Source organism: Procambarus clarkii, chromosome 15 (genome assembly GCF_040958095.1).
Source record: "Procambarus clarkii isolate CNS0578487 chromosome 15, FALCON_Pclarkii_2.0, whole genome shotgun sequence".
NCBI classification, from domain to species: Eukaryota; Metazoa; Arthropoda; class Malacostraca; order Decapoda; family Cambaridae; genus Procambarus; species Procambarus clarkii.
The window spans coordinates 31,666,425-31,687,309 of record NC_091164.1 but is presented as its reverse complement, the minus strand read 5'-3'; the positions used below and the strand labels follow the sequence as shown (position 1 = coordinate 31,687,309).

Genomic DNA, 20,885 nt, shown 5'->3' with positions numbered 1-20,885 from the left:
ACAGGAGGCCAGACACAGGATACAGAATAGGAGATGAAGTACTTAATGAAACGGAAAGAGAGATAGATCTAGGAATTGATATCACACCAAACCTTTCTCCTGAAGCTCACATAAAATGAATAACGTCTGCGGCATATGCGAGGCTGGCTAACATCAGAACAGCGTTCAGGAACCTGTGTAAGGAATCATTCAGAATCTTGTACACCACATATGTAAGACCAATCCTTGTGTATGCGGCCCCAGCATGGAGCCCGTACCTTATCAAGCACAAGACGAAGCTGGAAAAAGTCCAAAGGTATGCCACTAGACTAGCCCCAGAATTAAGAGGCATGAGTTATGAGGAAAGGCTGCGGGAAATGCACCTTACGACACTGGAAGACAGAAGAGTAAGGGGAGACATGATCACAACCTACAAAATCCTCAGGGGAATCGACCGGGTAAACAAGGATAAACTATCGACCGGGTAAACAAGGCGACACAGGTGGAAACTGAGTACCCACATGAGCCACAGAGACGTTAGAAGGAACTTTTTTAGTGTCAGAGTAGTTAACGGATGGAATGCATTAGGCAGTGATGTGGTGGAGGCTGACTCCATACACAGTTTTAAATGTAGATATGATAGATCCCAGTAGGCTCAGGAATCTGTACACCAGTTGATTGACAGTTGAGAGGCGGGACCAAAGAGCCAAAGCTCAACCCCCGCAAGCACAAATAGGTGAGTACACACACACACACACCAGTTGATTGACAGTTGAGAGGCGAGACCAAAGAGCCAGAGCTCAACCCCCGCAAGCACAAATAGGTGAGTACAACTAGGTGAATACACACACAGACACACAGACACACAGACACACACACACACACACACACACACACACACACACACACACACACACACACACACACACACAACCCAGGATGAACAAACAATGGTCTTCCTGGTTCAGGTGTTTGTTAAGGTTATTATCCCCGTCGTGCACTGATATAATCATCAAGTGATAACATTAACTTTATTATATTACAAGAATGGTCTCATAAAGGGGAAAGTATACAATATTTCCTACATGAACATATTGTTAATGCTGGACAATAAAGACAATATCCTAGACCCAAGACGTCATCTGTTAAGACCAAACTTACCTGACCAGCGATCATTGTCTCTGTCCATGGTGGAGAACTTCATTCCACTGAAGTTGTAGTGCCGTACAAGGACGTCCCCCATGGTACTCTCTTCCTGGTACCCGTCCACCAGCAGCTGGTACCTGGTGTATGGTAGGAGATGGTGAGAGGTACCAGGCAGCACATAGAGGTGCAGGTACTTGGTCCATGGTAGGAGATGGTGAGAGGTACCAGGCAGTACATAGAGGTGCAGGTACCTGGTCCATGGTAGGAGATGAGAGGGGTGGTGTGGGTGGTGGTGGTGGAGGGGAGGTGTGGGTGGTGGTGATTGTGGAGGTGTGGTGTTAGTGGTGGTGGTGGTGGTGGTGGTGGTGGTGGTGGAGGGGTGGTGTGAGTGGTGGTGGTATGGGTGGAGGGGTAGTGTGGGTAGTGTGGGTGATGGTGGTGGAGGGGTGGTGTGGGTGGTGGTGGTGGAGGTGTGGTGTGGTGTGGGTGGTGATGGTATGGGTGGAGGGGTAGTGTGGGTGGTGGTGGTGATGGTGGAGGGGTGGTGAGGGTATGGGTGGAGGGGTAGTGTGGGTGGAAGGTGGTGTGGGTGGTGGTGATGGAGGATACTGTGGGTGGTGGTGGTGTGGGTGGCAGTACTCACCTAGTTGTGCTTGCGGGGGCTCGGCTTTGTCTCTTTGGTCCCGCCTCTCAACCATCAATCAACTGGTGTACAGATTCCTGAGCCTACAGGGCTCTATCATACCTATATTTGAAACTGTGTATGGTGTCAGCCTCCACCACATCTCTTCCTAGTGCATTCCATTTATTAACTACTCTGACGCTGAAAAAATTGTTTCTGACGTCTCTGTGGCTCATCTGGGTACTAAGTTTCCACCTGTGTCCCCTTGTTCGTGTCCCACCCGTGCTGAAGAGTTTGTCTTTGTCCACCCTGTCAATTCTCCTGAGAATTTTGTAGGTGGTTATCATGTCTCCCCTTACTCTTCTGTTTTCCAGGGACGTGAGGTTCAGCTCCTTTAGCCTTTACTCGTAGCTCATTCCTCTCAGTTCCAGGACGAGCCTGGTGGCATACCGCTGAATCTTCTCTGACTTTGTCTTGTGTTTAGCTAAGTATGGACTCCAGGCTGGAGCTGCATTTTCCAAGATTATTCTGACATAAGTGGTATACCGGGTCCTGAACGATTCCTAACACAAGTTTCTAAAGGTAGTTCTTATGTTGGCCAACCTAGCATATGCCGCTGATATCCTTTCGATGTGGGCCTCTGGGGACAGGTTTAGTGTGATATAAACCCCGAGATCTTTCTTTCTATTTGACTCTTGCAGGATTTCACCTCCCAGATGTTACCTTGTGTTCAGCCTTTTGCTCCCTTCGCCTAATTTCATTACTTTACACTTTCCTGAGTTGAACGTTAGCAACCATTTTCTAGACCATTCCTCCAGTTTGTCCAGATCATCCTGTAGTCTCTGTCTATCTTCATCTGTCTAAGATTCTTCTCATAATTTTTGCATCATCAGCAAGCATTAAGAGGAATAAGTCTATGCCCTCCGGAAGATCGTTTACATACATTAGAAACAGGATGGGTACAATTACTGAGCCCTGTGGGACTCCGCTGGTGACATCTCGCCACTCTGATGTCTTCCCCCTCACCGCTACTCGCGGTTTCCTGTGGCCTAAGTACTCCCTTATCCGATGGAGCACCTTCTCTTTTACTCCTACCTGTTGCTCCAACTTTTTTAACCGCCTTTTATGGGGTACTGTGTCAAAAGCTTTCTGACAGTCTAGGAAAATGCAGCTTATCCACTCTTCTCTTTCCTGGCTAATTTTTGTTGCCTGGTCATAGAATTCTATTAATTCTGTGAGGCACGATTGAGGCGGGACCACAGACCCAAAGTTTTGGGTCTTAGGTCCCGCCTCTCGACTGTCAATCAATTGGTGTACAGATTTTGGAGCCTACTGGGCTCTATCATATCTACATTTGAAACTGTGTGTAGAGTTAGCCTACACCACGTCACTGCTTAATACACTCCGTCTATTAACAACTCTGACACTTAAAATATCTTTTTAATGTCTCTGTGGCTCATTTGGGTACTAAGTTTCCACCTGTGTCCCCTTCTTCGTGTTCCACCAGTGTTAAATAGTTGGTCTTTGTCCACCCTTTCAATTCTCATTATAATTTTATAAGTGGTTATCATGTCTCCTCTTGCTCTTCTGTCTTCTAGGGACGTGAGGTTTATCTCCCGTATAGCCTTTCTCGTAGCTCATACCACTCAGTTCCGGGTCTAGTCTGGTGGCATACCTTTGAAACTTTCCTTACTTTGTCTGGTGTTTAACTAGGCATGGATTCCAGGCAGCAGCTTCATATTCCAGGATTGGTCTGACATAAGGGGTACACAGGGTCCTGAATGATTGCTTACACAAGTTTCTAAAGGCAGTTCTTATGTTGGCCAGTCTACCATGTGCCACTGATGATATCCTTTTGATGTGGGGCCTCTGGGGACAGGTTCGGTGTGACATCAACCCCCAGATCTTTCTCTCTACTTGACTCTTGTATGATTTCGCCTCCCAGATGGTACCTTGTATTCAGCCTTCTGCTCCCTTTACCTAATTTCATTACTTTACGCTTTCCTGAATTAAACTTTAGTGGACATTTTATAGACCATTCCACCAGTTTGTCCAGGTCACTAGGAACAGTATAACAGCAGCACTATTAACAGTAAAAACAGTGGTATAAGCAACAGTAATACAGCAGCACAACTAACAGTAAAAATGCGGCACCAGTATCAGTAATAACAAGAGCACCAACAACAGTAACAACAGCAGCACCAGCAACAGCATAACAAAAGCACAATTACCAGTAACTACAGCAGCACTATTAACAGTAACAACAGCAGCACAATTAACAATAACAACAGCAGCACTAGCAACAGTAACAACAGTAGCACTAGTAACAGTAACAACAGAAGCACCAGTAACAGTAACAACAGCAGCAACAGTAACGGTAACATCAAAAGCACCAGCAAAAGAAACAACAGCAGTAACAGTAACAACAGCAGCACCAGTAACAGTAACAACAGCAGCACCAGTAACAGTAACAACAGCAGCAGCACCAGCAACAGTAACAACAGCAGCACCAGCAACAGTAATAACACGAGCACCAACAACAGTACCAACAGCACCACCAATAACAGTAACAACAGCAGCACCAGTAACAGTAACAACAGCAGCAACTGTAACAGTAACAACAGCAGCACCAGAAACAGTAACAAAAGCAGCGCAAGCAACAATAACATCAACAGCACCAGCAACAGTAACAACAGACGAAACAGCAACAGTAATAGCAGCACCAGCAACAGTTATAACAGCAGCTCCAGCAACAGTAATAACAGGAGGACCAGCAACAGAAACAACACCAGCGACACTAACACCAACAGCACCAATCACAGTAGCAACAGCAGCAAAAGTAACAGTAACAACAGCAGCACCTGCAACAGAAATAAAAGGATGACCAGTAACAGAAACAATACCAGCAACACTAACACCATCAGCACTAGTCACAGTACAAACAGCAGCAAAAGTAACAGTAACAACAGCAGCACCTGCAACAGTAACAACAGCAGCACCAGTATCAGTAACAACAGCAGCACCAGCAACAGTAATAACAGGAGCTCCAGTAACAGTATCAAACGCAGCACCAGCAACAGTAATAACAGGAGCATCAGTAACAATAACAACAACAATATCAGAAACAGTAATAACAGGAGCACCATTAACAGTAACAGGAGCAGCACCAGTAACAATAACAACAGCAGCCCCATTAACAGTAGCAAGAGCAGCAACAGAAACAGTAACAACAGCAGCATCAGTGACAATAATAATATCAGCACCAGTAACAGTAATAATATCAGCACCAGTAACAGTAATAATATCAGCACCAGTAACAGTAAAAACAGCAGCCCCAGTAACAGTAACAACAGCAGCACGAGCAACAGCAATAAAAGGAGTACCAGTAACAGTAAAAACAGCAGCACCATAGACACTAAAAACAGCAGCACCAGCAACAGTAAAACCAACAGCACCAGTCACAGTAACAACATCAGAAAAAGTAACAGTAACAAAGCAGCACCAGTAACAGTAACAACAGCAGCACCAGTATCATTAACAACGCTAGCACCAGAAACAGTAATAAAAGCAGCACCAGCAATAGTAACAACAACAACACCAGTAATAGTAACAACAGCAGCAAAAGTAGCAGTAACAGAAGCAGCACCAGTAACAGTAAAACCAACTGCACCAGGAACAGTAATAAGAGGAGCCCCAGCAACAGTATCAACTGCAGCACATGTAATAAAAACAACAGCAGCACTATTAACAGTAACAACAGCAGCAGCACCATTAACAGTAACAACAGCAGTACCAGCAACAGTAACCATAGCAGCATCAGCAACTGTATCAACAGCAGTAACAGTAACAATAGCAGCACCATTAACAGTAATAACAGGAGCACCAGTAACAGTAACAACAACAGCAGCAGTAACAGTAACAAAAGTAGCACCTATAACGGCAATAACAGCCGCCTCGATTAAGAGTAACATCAGCACTAGTAACAGTAACCATAGCAGTACCAACCACAGTAACAACAGCAGCACCAGAAACAGTACAATATCAGCACAATTAACAGTAACAATAGATGCACCTGCAACAGTAATACCAATGGCACCCGCAGCAGAAAAACCAGCAGCACCAGTAACAGTAACAACAGCAGCCACCAGCAAGAGTAAAAACAGCATCACTAGAAACACTAACAACAGCAGCCCATACAATAGAAATAACAGCAGCACCAGTAAAACTAGTAACAACAGCAGCACCAGCAAGAGTAACAACAGCAGCACCAGTAACACCAACAGCACCAGTAACAATATAAACAGCAGCACCTGCAACAGTAACAACTGCAGCACTAGTAACAGTAACAACAGTAGCACGAGCAACAGTAATAAAAGGAGCCCCAGTAACAGTAACAACCAGCAGCACCAGTAACAGTAACAACAGTACCACCAATAACAGTAACCACAGCCGCACCAGTAACAGTAACAACAGCAGCACCAGTAACAGTAATAACAGCAGCACCAGTAACAGGAAAAACATCAGCACCAGTAACAGTAATAACATCAGCACCAGTAACAGTAATAACAGCAACACCAGTAACAGTAACAACACCAGCACCAGAAACAGCAACAATATCAGCACCAGTAACAGGAACAACAGCACCACCAAAAACAGTAACAACAGCAGCACCAGTAAGAGTAACAACAGCAGCACCAACAACAGTAATAAAAGCAGCACCAGTAACAGTAACAACAGCACCACCAATAACAGCAACAACAGTACAACCAATAACAGTAACAACAGCACCACCAATAACAGCAACAACAGCAGCAGCACCAGTAACAGTAACAACAGCAGCACCAATAGGAGTAACAACAGCAGCAACAGTAATAACAGCAGCACCAGTAACAGAAACAACAGCAGCGCGAGCAACAGTAATAAAAGAAGCACCAGTAACAGTAACAACAGCAGCACCATTAACAGTAACAACAGCAGCACTAGTAACACTAACACCAGCACAAACAATAACAGTAACAACAGCAGCACCAGTAACAGTAACAACAGCAGCAGCCCAGTAGGAGTAACAACAGCAGCATCAGAAACAGTAAAAACAGCAGCACCAGCAACAGTAACACCAACAGCACCTGTATCAGTAACACAGCAACAAAAATAACAGGAACAACAGCAACACTTGCAACAGTAACAACAGCAGCACTTGTAACAGTAACAACAAGAGCACGAGCAACAGTAATGAAATGAGCACCAGTAGCAGTAACAACAGCAGCTCCAGTAACAGTAACAACAGCACAACCAATAACAGTAACAACAGGAGCACCAGAAACAGCAACAATAGTAGCACCAGTAACAGGAACAACAGCACCACCAAAAACAGTAACAACAGCAGCACCATATACAGTAACAACAGCAGCACCAGTAAGAGTAACAAACGCAGCACCAACAACAGTAATAAAAGCAGCACCAGTAACAGTAACAACAGCACCACCAATAACAGCAACAACAGTACAACCAATAACAGTAACAACAGCACCACCAATAACAGCAACAACAGCAGCACCAGTAACAGTAACAACAGCAGCACCAATAGGAGTAACAACAGCAGCAACAGTAATAACAGCAGCACCAGTAACAGTAACAACAGCAGCACCATTAACAGTAACAACAGCACAACCAATAACAGTAACAACAGCAGCACTTGTAACACTAACACCAGCACAAACAATAACAGTAACAACAGCAGCACCAGTAACAGTAACAACAGCAGCACTTGTAACACTAACACCAGCCCAAATAATAACAGTAACAACAGCAGCACCAGTAACAGTAACAACAGCAGTAGCACAAGTATGAGTAACAACAGCAGCATCAGAAACAGTAAAAACAGCAGCACCAGCAACAGTAACACCAACAGCACCTGTAACAGTAACACAGCAACAAAAAAACCAGGAACAACAGCAACACTTGCAACAGTAACAACAGCAGCACTAGTAACAGTAACAACAAGAGCACGAGCAACAGTAATGAAATGAGCACCAGTAGCAGTAACAACAGCAGCTCCAGTAACAGTAACAACAGCACAACCAATAACAGTAACAACAGCAGCACCAGCATCAGTAACAACAGACGAAACAGCACCAGCAACAGTTATAACAGCAGCACCAGGAACAGTAATAACAGGAGGACCAGTAACAGAAACAACACGAGCAACACTAACACCATCAGCACCAGTCACAGTAGCAACAGCAGCAAAAGTAACAGTAACAAGAGCAGCACCTGGAACAGTAACAACAGCCGCACCAGTACCAGTAACAACAGCAGCACCAGCAACAGTAATAACAGGAGCTCCAGTAACAGTATCAAACGCAGCACCAGCAACAGTAATAACAGGAGCATCAGTAACAGTAACAACAACAATATCAGAAACAGTAATAACAGGAGCACCATTAACAGTAACAAGAGCAGCACCAGTAACAGTAACAACAGCAGCCCCATTAACAGTAACAAGAGCAGCAACAGAAACAGTAACAACAGCAGCACCAGTAACAATAATAATATCAGCACCAGTAACAGTAATAATATCACCACCGGTAACAGTAAAAACAGCAGCCCCAGTAACAGTAACAACAGCAGCACGAGCAACAACAATAAAAGGAGTACCAGTAACAGTAAAAACAGCAGCACCATAGACAGCAAAAACAGCAGCACCAGCAACAGTAAAACCAACAGCACCAGTCACAGTAACAACATCAGAAAAAGTAACAGTAACAAAAGCAGCACCAATAACAGTAACAACAGCAGCACCAGTATCATTAACAACGCCAGGCACCAGAAACAGTAATAAAAGCAGCACCAGCAATAGTAACAGCAACAACACCAGTAATAGTAACAACAGCAGCAAAAGTAGCAGTAACAGAAGCAGCACCAGTAACAGTAAAAACAACTGCACCAGGAACAGTAATAAGAGGAGCCCCAGCAACAGTATCAACTGTAGCACATGTAATAAAAACAACAGCAGCACCTTTAACAGTAACAACAGCAGCAACACCGTTAACAGTAACAACAGCAGTACCAGCAACAGTAACCATAGCAGCACCAGCAACTGTATCAACAGCAGTAACAGTAACAACAGCAGCACCATTAACATAAATAACAGGAGCACCAGTAACAGTAACAACAGCAGCAGTAACAGTAACAACAGCAGCACCAGAAACAGCAACAATAGCAGCACCAGTAACAGGAACAACAGCACCACCAAAAACAGTAACAACAGCAGCACCAGTAAGAGTAACAACAGCAGCACCAACAACAGTAATAAAAGCAGCACCAGTAACAGTAACAACAGCACCACCAATAACAGCAACAACAGTACAACCAATAACAGTAACAACAGCACCACCAATAACAGCAACAACAGCAGCACCAGTAACAGTAACAACAGCAGCACCAATAGGAGTAAGAACAGCAGCAACAGTAATAACAGCAGCACCAGTAACAGTAACAACAGCAGCGCGAGCAACAGTAATAAAAGAAGCACCAGTAACAGTAACAACAGCAGCACCATTAACAGTAACAACAGCAGCACTAGTAACACTAACACCAGCACAAACAATAACAGTAACAACAGCAGCACCAGTAACAGTAACAACAGCAGCAGCACAAGTAGGAGTAACAACAGCAGCATCAGAAACAGTAAAAACAGCAGCACCAGCCACAGTAACACCAGCAGCACCTGTAACAGTAACACAGCAACAAAAATAACAGGAACAACAGAAACACTTGCAACAGTAACAACAGCAGCACTAGTAACAGTAACAACAAGAGCACGAGCAACAGTAATGAAATGAGCACCAGTAGCAGTAACAACAGCAGCTCCAGTAACAGTAACAACAGCACAACCAATAACAGTAACAACAGCAGCACCAGAAACAGTAACAATAGTAGCACCAGTAACAGGAACAACAGCACCACCAAAAACAGTAACAACAGCAGCACCATATACAGTAACAACAGCAGCACCAGTAAGAGTAACAAACGCAGCACCAACAACAGTAATAAAAGCAGCACCAGTAACAGTAACAACAGCACCACCAATAACAGCAACAACAGTACAACCAATAACAGTAACAACAGCACCACCAATAACAGCAACAACAGCAGCACCAGTAACAGTAACAACAGCAGCACCAATAGGAGTAACAACAGCAGCAACAATAATAACAGCAGCACCAGTAACAGTAACAACAGCAGCGCGAGCAACAGTAATAAAAGAAGCACCAGTAACAGTAACAACAGCAGCACCATTAACAGTAACAACAGCACAACCAATAACAGTAACAACAGCAGCACTAGTAACACTAACACCAGCACAAACAATAACAGTAACAACAGCAGCACCAGTAACAGTAACAACAGCAGCACTTGTAACACTAACACCAGCCCAAATAATAACAGTAACAACAGCAGCATCAGTAACAGTAACAACAGCAGTAGCACAAGTAGGAGTAACAACAGCAGCATCAGAAACAGTAAAAACAGCAGCACCAGCAACAGTAACACCAACAGCACTTGTAACAGTAACACAGCAACAAAAAACAGGAACAACAGCAACACTTGCAACAGTAACAACAGCAGCACTAGTAACAGTAACAACAAGAGCACGAGCAACAGTAATGAAATGAGCACCAGTAGCAGTAACAACAGCAGCTCCAGTAACAGTAACAACAGCACAACCAATAACAGTAACAACAGCAGCACCAGCAACAGTAACAACAGACGAAACAGCACCAGCAACAGTTATAACAGCAGCACCAGGAACAGTAATAACAGTAGGACCAGTAACAGAAACAACACGAGCAACACTAACACCATCAGCACCAGTCACAGTAGCAACAGCAGCAAAAGTAACAGTAACAAGAGCAGCACCTGGAACAGTAACAACAGCCGCACCAGTACCAGTAATAACAGCAGCACCAGCAACAGTAATAACAGGAGCTCCAGTAACAGTATCAAACGCAGCACCAGCAACAGTAATAACAGGAGCATCAGTAACAGTAACAACAACAATATCAGAAACAGTAATAAAAGAAGCACCATTAACAGTAACAAGAGCAGCACCAGTAACAGTAACAACAGCAGCCCCATTAACAGTAACAAGAGCAGCAACAGAAACAGTAACAACAGCAGTACCAGTAACAATAATAATATCAGCACCAATAACAGTAATAATATCACCACCGGTAACAGTAAAAACAGCAGCCCCAGTAACAGTAACAACAGCAGCACGAGCAACAGCAATAAAAGGAGTACCTGTAACAGTAAAAACAGCAGCACCATAGACAGCAAAAACAGCAGCACCAGCAACAGTAAAACCAACAGCACCAGTCACAGTAACAACATCAGAAAAAGTAACAGTAACAAAAGCAGCACCAATAACAGTAACAACAGCAGCACCAGTATCATCAACAACGCCAGCACCAGAAACAGTAATAAAAGCAGCACCAGCAATAGTAACAGCAACAACACCAGTAATAGTAACAACAGCAGCAAAAGTAGCAGTAACAGAAGCAGCACCAGTAACAGTAAAAACAACTGCACCAGGAACAGTAATAAGAGGAGCCCCAGCAACAGTATCAACTGTAGCACATGTAATAAAAACAACAGCAGCACCTTTAACAGTAACAACAGCAGCAACACCGTTAACAGTAACAACAGCAGTACCAGCAACAGTAACCAAAGCAGCACCAGCAACTGTATCAACAGCAGTAACAGTAACAACAGCAGCACCATTAACAGTAATAACAGGAGCACCAGTAACAGTAACAACAGCATCAGTAACAGTAACAAAAGTAGCACCTATAACGGCAACAACAGCCGCCTCGATTAAGAGTAACAACATCAGCACTAGTAACAGTAACCATAGCAGCACCAACCACAGTAACAACAGCAGCACCAGAAACATTACAATATCAGCACAATTAACAGTAACAATAGATGCACCTGCAACAGTAATACCAATGGCACCCGCAGCAGAAAAACCAGCAGCACCAGTAACAGTAACAACAGCAGCCCATACAATAGAAATAACAGCAGCACCAGTAACAGTAACAACAGCAGCCACCAGCAAGAGTAAAAACAGCATCACCAGAAACACTAACAACAGCAGCCCATACAATAGAAATAACAGCAGCACCAGTAAAACTAGTAACAACAGCAGCACTAGTAACAGTAACAACAGCAGCACCAGTAACAGTAACAACAGCAGCACCAGCAAGAGTAACAACAGCACCACCAGCAAAAATAATAATAGCAGCAACAGTAACACCAACAGCACCAGTAACAGTATAAACAGCAGCACCTGCAACAGTAACAACTGCAGCACTAGTAACAGTAACAACAGTAGCACGAGCAACAGTAATAAAAGGAGCCCCAGTAACAGTAACAACCAGCAGCACCAGTAACAGTAACAACAGTACCACAAATAACAGTAACAACAGCCGCACCAATAACAGTAACAACAGCAGCACCAGTGACAGTAATAAAATCAGCACCAGTAACAGTAAAAACAGCAGCACCAGTAACGGTAATAACATCAGCACCAGTAACAGTAACAACAGCAGCACCAGTAACAGTAATAACAGCAGCACCAGTAACAGTAACAACAGCAGCACCAGAAACAGCAACAATAGCAGCACCAGTAACAGGAACAACAGCACCACCAATAACAGTAACAACAGCAGCACCATATGCAGTAACAACAGCAGCACCAGTAAGAGTAGCAACAGCAGCACCAACAACAGTAATAAAAGCAGCTCCAACAACAGTAATAAAAGCAGCACCAGTAACAGTAACAACAGCACCACCAATAACAGCAACAACAGTACAACCAATAACTGTAACAACAGCACCACCAATAACAGCAACAACAGCAGCACCAGTAACAATAACAACAGCAGCATCAATAAGAGTAACAACAGCAGCAACAGTAATAACAGCAGCACCAGTAACAGTAACAACAGCAGCACGAGCAACAGTAATAAAAGAAGCCCCAGTAACAGTAACAACAGCAGCACCATTAACAGTAACAACAGCACAACCATTAACAGTAACAACAGCAGCATTAGTAACACTAACACCAACAATAACAATAACAGTAACAACAGCAGCACCAGTAACAGTAACAACAGCAGCACCAGTATCAGTAACAACAGCAGCACAAGCAGGAGTAACAACAGCAGCATCAGAAACAGTAAAAACAGCAGCACCAGCAACACCAACAGCACCTGTAACAGTAACACAGCAGCAAAAATAACAGGAACAACAGCAATACTTGCAACAGTAACAACAGCAGCACCAGTAACAGTAACAACAATAGCACGAGCAACAGTAATGAAATGAGCACCAGTAGCAGTAACAACAGCAGCTCCAGTAACAGCAACAACAGCACAACCAATAACTGTAACAACAGCAGCACCAGCAACAGTAACAACAGGCGAAACAGCACCAGTAACAACAGACGAAACAGCACCAGCAATAGTTATAACAGCAGCACCAGCAACAGTAATAACAGGAGGACCAGTAACAGAAACAACACCAGCAACACTAACACCATCAGCACCAGTCACAGTAGCAACAGCAGCAGAAGTAACAATAACAAGAACAGAATCTGGAAGAGTAACAACAGCAGCACTAATATCAGTAACAACAGCAGCACCAGCAACAGTAATAACAGGAGCTCCAGTAACATTATCAAACGCAGCACCAGCAACAGTAATAACAGGAGAATCAGTAACAGTAAAAACAACAATATCAGAAACAGTAATAACAGGAGCACCATTAACAGTAACAAGAGCAGCACCAGTAACACTAACAACAGCAGTACCAGCAACAGTAACCATAGCAGCACCAGCAACTGTATCAACAGCAGTAACAGTAACAACAGCAGCACCATTAACAGTAATAACAGGAGCACCAGTAACAGTAAAAACAGCAGTAGCAGTAACAAAAGTAGCACCAGTAATGGCAATAACAGCCGCCTCGACTAAGAGTAACAACATCAGCACTAGTAAGAGTAACCATAGCAGCACCAACCACAGTAACAACAGCAGCACCAGAAACATTACAATATGAGCACAATTAACAGTAACAATAGATGCACTTGCAACAGTAATACCAATCTAGAGCATCTAGATCTAACAGTATTTATGTCATGGGTGACTTTAATTTTAGTGGAATAAACTGGGTGAACAAAACAGGGAATAGTGAAGCAGAATATTTTCTAGAAATAATTGACGATTGCTTTCTTACCCAACACAATAAGGAACCAACGCGGGAAAATAATATTTTAGATTTAGTGTTAACTAACAGGGAAACACAAATTAATGACATCGAAATAGGGAGTGAGCTAGGGAACAGTGATCACAATGTAATCAGATTTAGCATAGAATGGAATAGACCTGTAGGAGAAAATTCTGTTAAAGTTCCAGATTTTCGAAAAGCTGATTTTAATAGCCTAAGAAACTTTTTGGGTCAAATAGATTGGAAAGTCTTGGGTATGGGGTGTTGGCCGGTCTTGGAGCGAGACATGAACCCAGAGATAGATGATGTAAAAGGGGATTTCGATGTGGATTTAATATATAACTTATTTATGAATATTCTAAACAAAGCACAGGAACGTAGTATACCATACAAATTGAATAGATCGAATACTAATGACCCAAAGTGGATAACAAATAATATAAAGAACCTTATAGGTAAAAAGAGAGCTTGGTACAAAAGGATTAAGAATGGGGAAGTCAGTTTAGAACAGGAATTCATACAACTGGTTAGAAATGTTAAAAAAGAGATTAGGAAAGCAAAAAGAAACTATGAAGTTTGCATAGCAGAGCAAGCAAAGTCAAATCCTAAAGGGTTTTTTCAGTTATATATAACTAAGACTAGGGAAAGGATAGGTCCATTAAAATCTGAGACAGGTCAAATAACGGATAATGACAAGGAGATGAGTAGTATTTTTAACAAATATTTTACATCTGTATTTACTAAAGAAGAACTTAACAATATGCCTTCAGCCAAACAAGTCTATGTGGGTGGGGATGAGGACATGCTGACTAGTTTAGTAGTTACCAGGGAGGATGTAATTAAACAATTAGAAAAACTAAAACCAAACAAATCCCCAGGGCCGGATGAAGTGTTTGCCAGGGTGCTTAAAAAATGAAAAGAGGAGCTTTCCGAGCCACTGTCTACCATATTTAATAAATCAATAGAGTCAGGCAGAGTGCCAGAGTCATGGTAGGTATCCCGCCAAACACACACCGAAACTACGACTTGGTACAACGTTCGAACAAGTTTTAACACTTCCTAACCAGTTATAACAACCAATATAGCAAGTTGAAACAACGTTCTAATACGTCATAAACACGTTAAGCTAAGATGTAACAACTTTATTACAAGTTGTAACAAGCGGTTGATCATTTTGCCAATTCTTTTCTCTCACGAACACATTCTTTTATTACCTCCTTCCTCCAAATCAATTCCCATACCACTATCTACTAACAGTTTAAACCAAAACAAACACCTCTAACCACTGGTTCCAACGAGTTCGCAACAGCAACAACCCAACCCCAGCCCTCGATAGATGCACCCCATCACGAGCATACATTTCATTTATTCCAAAGAAGTGTTCCCAGTTGTCTATGAAAGATATTGCATTTGATTTGCAATATCTTTCCAGCCGGCAATTGACACCAAGTGCCCTCGAAATCCATTTATTTCCCACTCCCTTTCTTGGAAGAATGCCACATAGGATCGGGATTCCTCCCTTGCTCCTAACTAATTCAATGACTGTCCTGAATCTCTGTATTACTTCCTCACTCCTAACTCGTCCAACATCATTACCCCTGCACTAATACAAATAATGGGTTTGTTCCCATTTCCCGTGAAAATTAGTCCCATTAGAATTAACTTAGTTCCCCAAAAACTTAACTTAATTCCCCAAAATTAGTTCCCATTTCCCGTCAAAATTTTTAATTAGTCTTTCATGTGGCACTGTATCAAAAGCTTTGCTAAAGTCAAGGGTACACAACATCACAATCCTTACCACTATCAACTGCAGCACCAGAAACATTACAATATCAGCACAATTAACAGTAACAATAGATGCACCTGCAACAGTAATACCAATGGCACCCGCAGCAGAAAAACCAGCAGCACCAGTAACAGTAACAACAGCAGCCCATACAATAGAAATAACAGCAGCACCAGTAACAGTAACAACAGCAGCCACCAGCAAGAGTAAAAACAGCATCACCAGAAACACTAACAACAGCAGCCCATACAATAGAAATAACAGCAGCACCAGTAAAACTAGTAACAACAGCAGCACTAGTAACAGTAACAACAGCAGCACCAGTAACAGTAACAACAGCAGCACCAGCAAGAGTAACAACAGCACCACCAGCAAAAATAATAATAGCAGCAACAGTAACACCAACAGCACCAGTAACAGTATAAACAGCAGCACCTGCAACAGTAACAACTGCAGCACTAGTAACAGTAACAACAGTAGCACGAGCAACAGTAATAAAAGGAGCCCCAGTAACAGTAACAACCAGCAGCACCAGTAACAGTAACAACAGTACCACAAATAACAGTAACAACAGCCGCACCAATAACAGTAACAACAGCAGCACCAGTGACAGTAATAAAATCAGCACCAGTAACAGTAAAAACAGCAGCACCAGTAACGGTAATAACATCAGCACCAGTAACAGAAACAACAGCAGCACCAGTAACAGTAATAACAGCAGCACCAGTAACAGTAACAACAGCAGCACCAGAAACAGCAACAATAGCAGCACCAGTAACAGGAACAACAGCACCACCAATAACAGTAACAACAGCAGCACCATATGCAGTAACAACAGCAGCACCAGTAAGAGTAGCAACAGCAGCACCAACAACAGTAATAAAAGCAGCTCCAACAACAGTAATAAAAGCAGCACCAGTAACAGTAACAACGGCACCACCAATAACAGCAACAACAGTACAACCAATAACTGTAACAACAGCACCACCAATAACAGCAACAACAGCAGCACCAGTAACAATAACAACAGCAGCATCAATAAGAGTAACAACAGCAGCAACAGTAATAACAGCAGCACCAGTAACAGTAACAACAGCAGCACGAGCAACAGTAATAAAAGAAGCACCAGTAACAGTAACAACAGCAGCACCATTAACAGTAACAACAGCACAACCATTAACAGTAACAACAGCAGCATTAGTAACACTAACACCAACAATAACAATAACAGTAACAACAGCAGCACCAGTAACAGTAACAACAGCAGCACCAGTATCAGTAACAACAGCAGCACAAGCAGGAGTAACAACAGCAGCATCAGAAACAGTAAAAACAGCAGCACCAGCAACACCAACAGCACCTGTAACAGTAACACAGCAGCAAAAATAACAGGAACAACAGCAATACTTGCAACAGTAACAACAGCAGCACCAGTAACAGTAACAACAACAGCACGAGCAACAGTAATGAAATGAGCACCAGTAGCAGTAACAACAGCAGCTCCAGTAACAGCAACAACAGCACAACCAATAACTGTAACAACAGCAGCACCAGCAACAGTAACAACAGACGAAACAGCACCAGTAACAACAGACGAAACAGCACCAGCAATAGTTATAACAGCAGCACCAGCAACAGTAATAACAGGAGGACCAGTAACAGAAACAACACCAGCAACACTAACACCATCAGCACCAGTCACAGTAGCAACAGCAGCAGAAGTAACAATAACAGGAACAGAATCTGGAAGAGTAACAACAGCAGCACTAATATCAGTAACAACAGCAGCACCAGCAACAGTAATAACAGGAGCTCCAGTAACATTATCAAACGCAGCACCAGCAACAGTAATAACAGGAGAATCAGTAACAGTAAAAACAACAATATCAGAAACAGTAATAACAGGAGCACCATTAACAGTAACAAGAGCAGCACCAGTAACACTAACAACAGCAGTACCAGCAACAGTAACCATAGCAGCACCAGCAACTGTATCAACAGCAGTAACAGTAACAACAGCAGCACCATTAACAGTAATAACAGGAGCACCAGTAACAGTAAAAACAGCAGTAGCAGTAACAAAAGTAGCACCAGTAATGGCAATAACAGCCGCCTCGACTAAGAGTAACAACATCAGCACTAGTAAGAGTAACCATAGCAGCACCAACCACAGTAACAACAGCAGCACCAGAAACATTACAATATGAGCACAATTAACAGTAACAATAGATGCACTTGCAACAGTAATACCAATCTAGAGCATCTAGATCTAACAGTATTTATGTCATGGGTGACTTTAATTTTAGTGGAATAAACTGGGTGAACAAAACAAGGAATAGTGAAGCAGAATATTTTCTAGAAATAATTGACGATTGCTTTCTTACCCAACACAATAAGGAACCAACGCGGGAAAATAATATTTTAGATTTAGTGTTAACTAACAGGGAAACACAAATTAATGACATCGAAATAGGGAGTGAGCTAGGGAACAGTGATCACAATGTAATCAGATTTAGCATAGAATGGAATAGACCTGTAGGAGAAAATTCTGTTAAAGTTCCAGATTTTCGAAAAGCTGATTTTAATAGCCTAAGAAACTTTTTGGGTCAAATAGATTGGAAAGTCTTGGGTATGGGGTGTTGGCCGGTCTTGGAGCGAGACATGAACCCAGAGATAGATGATGTAAAAGGGGATTTCGATGTGGATTTAATATATAACTTATTTATGAATATTCTAAACAAAGCACAGGAACGTAGTATACCATACAAATTGAATAGATCGAATACTAATGACCCAAAGTGGATAACAAATAATATAAAGAACCTTATAGGTAAAAAGAGAGCTTGGTACAAAAGGATTAAGAATGGGGAAGTCAGTTTAGAACAGGAATTCATACAACTGGTTAGAAATGTTAAAAAAGAGATTAGGAAAGCAAAAAGAAACTATGAAGTTTGCATAGCAGAGCAAGCAAAGTCAAATCCTAAAGGGTTTTTTCAGTTATATATAACTAAGACTAGGGAAAGGATAGGTCCATTAAAATCTGAGACAGGTCAAATAACGGATAATGACAAGGAGATGAGTAGTATTTTTAACAAATATTTTACATCTGTATTTACTAAAGAAGAACTTAACAATATGCCTTCAGCCAAACAAGTCTATGTGGGTGGGGATGAGGACATGCTGACTAGTTTAGTAGTTACCAGGGAGGATGTAATTAAACAATTAGAAAAACTAAAACCAAACAAATCCCCAGGGCCGGATGAAGTGTTTGCCAGGGTGCTTAAAAAATGAAAAGAGGAGCTTTCCGAGCCACTGTCTACCATATTTAATAAATCAATAGAGTCAGGCAGAGTGCCAGAGTCATGGTAGGTATCCCGCCAAACACACACCGAAACTACGACTTGGTACAACGTTCGAACAAGTTTTAACACTTCCTAACCAGTTATAACAACCAATATAGCAAGTTGAAACAACGTTCTAATACGTCATAAACACGTTAAGCTAAGATGTAACAACTTTATTACAAGTTGTAACAAGCGGAAAATAGAGACAGTTTCGGTTTGTGTTTCCAGGTAGCTAATGTGGTACCAATTTTTAAGAAAGTAGATAGATCACTTGCGTCAAACTATCGGCCAATTAGCCTAACGTCCATTGTGGGAAAGTTACTTGAATCAATAATTGCAAATACAATTCGTCTCCATCTTGAAAAACATAAATTAATAAATGAGTCGCAACATGGTTTTACAAATGGCCGTTCATGTTTAACAAATTTGCTAACTTTTTATTCCAGCATAGTTGAGGCAGTTGATAGTGGTAAGGATTGTGATGTTGTGTAACTTGACTTTAGCAAAGCTTTTGATACAGTGCCACATAAAAGACTAATTAAAAAAATAGAAGCTCATGGTATTGGGGGTGCAATATAAAGTTGGATTAGGGCATGGCTATTCCAAAGGAAACAGAGAGTTAGTATAAATGGGGTTAAGTCAGAGTGGGATAATGTTGTTAGTGGAGTACCTCAGGGCTTTGTCCTGGGACCTCTGTTGTTTTTAATATATATATAAATTATTTAGATTCAGGTTTGAGTAGCAATATTTGCAAATTTGCCGATGATACGAAAACCAGTAGGGAAATTAATTCGGAGGACTCACTATCACTTCAAGTTGATCTAGATAGGGTTTTGAAATGGTCAAAGGATTGGCAAATGCAGTTTAATGCTGATAAATGTAAAGTTCTGAGGCTAGGTAATGATGATAGAGTTACAAGATACGAGCTAGATGGTGTTGAGATTGCAAAGTCGGATTGCGAAAGGGATCTGGGAGTTATGATTAGTAAGAATTTAAAACAAAAGGAACAATGCATGAATGTTCGTAATAAGGCGAATAGGACACTGGGATTTATTAATCGAAGCGTTAGTAACAAGACACCTGGTGTGATTCTTAAGCTATATCTTGCTCTGGTTAGGCCCCATTTAGATTATGCAGTTCAGTTTTGGTCGCCGTATTATAGAATGGATATAAATTCACTTGAACGTGTCCAACGTAGGATGACTAAGCTAATTCCCCAAATTAGAAATCTTTCATATGAAGAAAGATTAACAAAGCTTAAGTTGCATTCACTGGAAAGGCGAAGAGTTATGGGTGACATGATAGAGGTTTACAAGTGGATGAATGGACATAACAGGGGGGATATTAATAGGGTATTAAAAATATCAACACAAGACAGAACACGAAACAATGGGTATAAATTGGATAAGTTTAGATTTAGGACAGACTTGGGTAAATACTGGTTCACTAACAGGGTTGTTGATTTGTGGAACCAATTGCCGCATAACGTGGTGGATGTGGGGTCCCTCGATTGTTTCAAGCTCGGGTTGGACATTAGTCATTAGTATTCGATCTATTCAATTTGTATGGTATACTACGTTCCTGTGCTTTGTTTAGAATATTCTTAAATAAGTTATATATTAAATCCACATCGAAATCCCCTTTTACATCACCTATCTCTGGGTTCATGTCTCGCTCCAAGACCGGCCCACACCCCATACCCAAGACTTTCCAA

The 20,885-nt window shown here is 42.1% G+C and overlaps 1 protein-coding gene across 1 annotated transcript in view; it reads right to left on the bottom strand.

Annotated features, from left to right (window-relative positions):
- The window catches only part of LOC138365061 (fibrinogen-like protein A), a 648,457-nt gene that overhangs the window by 568,453 nt on the left and 59,119 nt on the right, over window positions 1-20,885 (bottom strand). Inside the window, exon 3 of the mRNA XM_069325167.1 lies at window positions 1,141-1,262. Within this exon, the coding sequence (XP_069181268.1) occupies window positions 1,141-1,262 (122 nt within the window). The remainder of the gene's footprint in view (window positions 1-1,140; window positions 1,263-20,885) is intronic.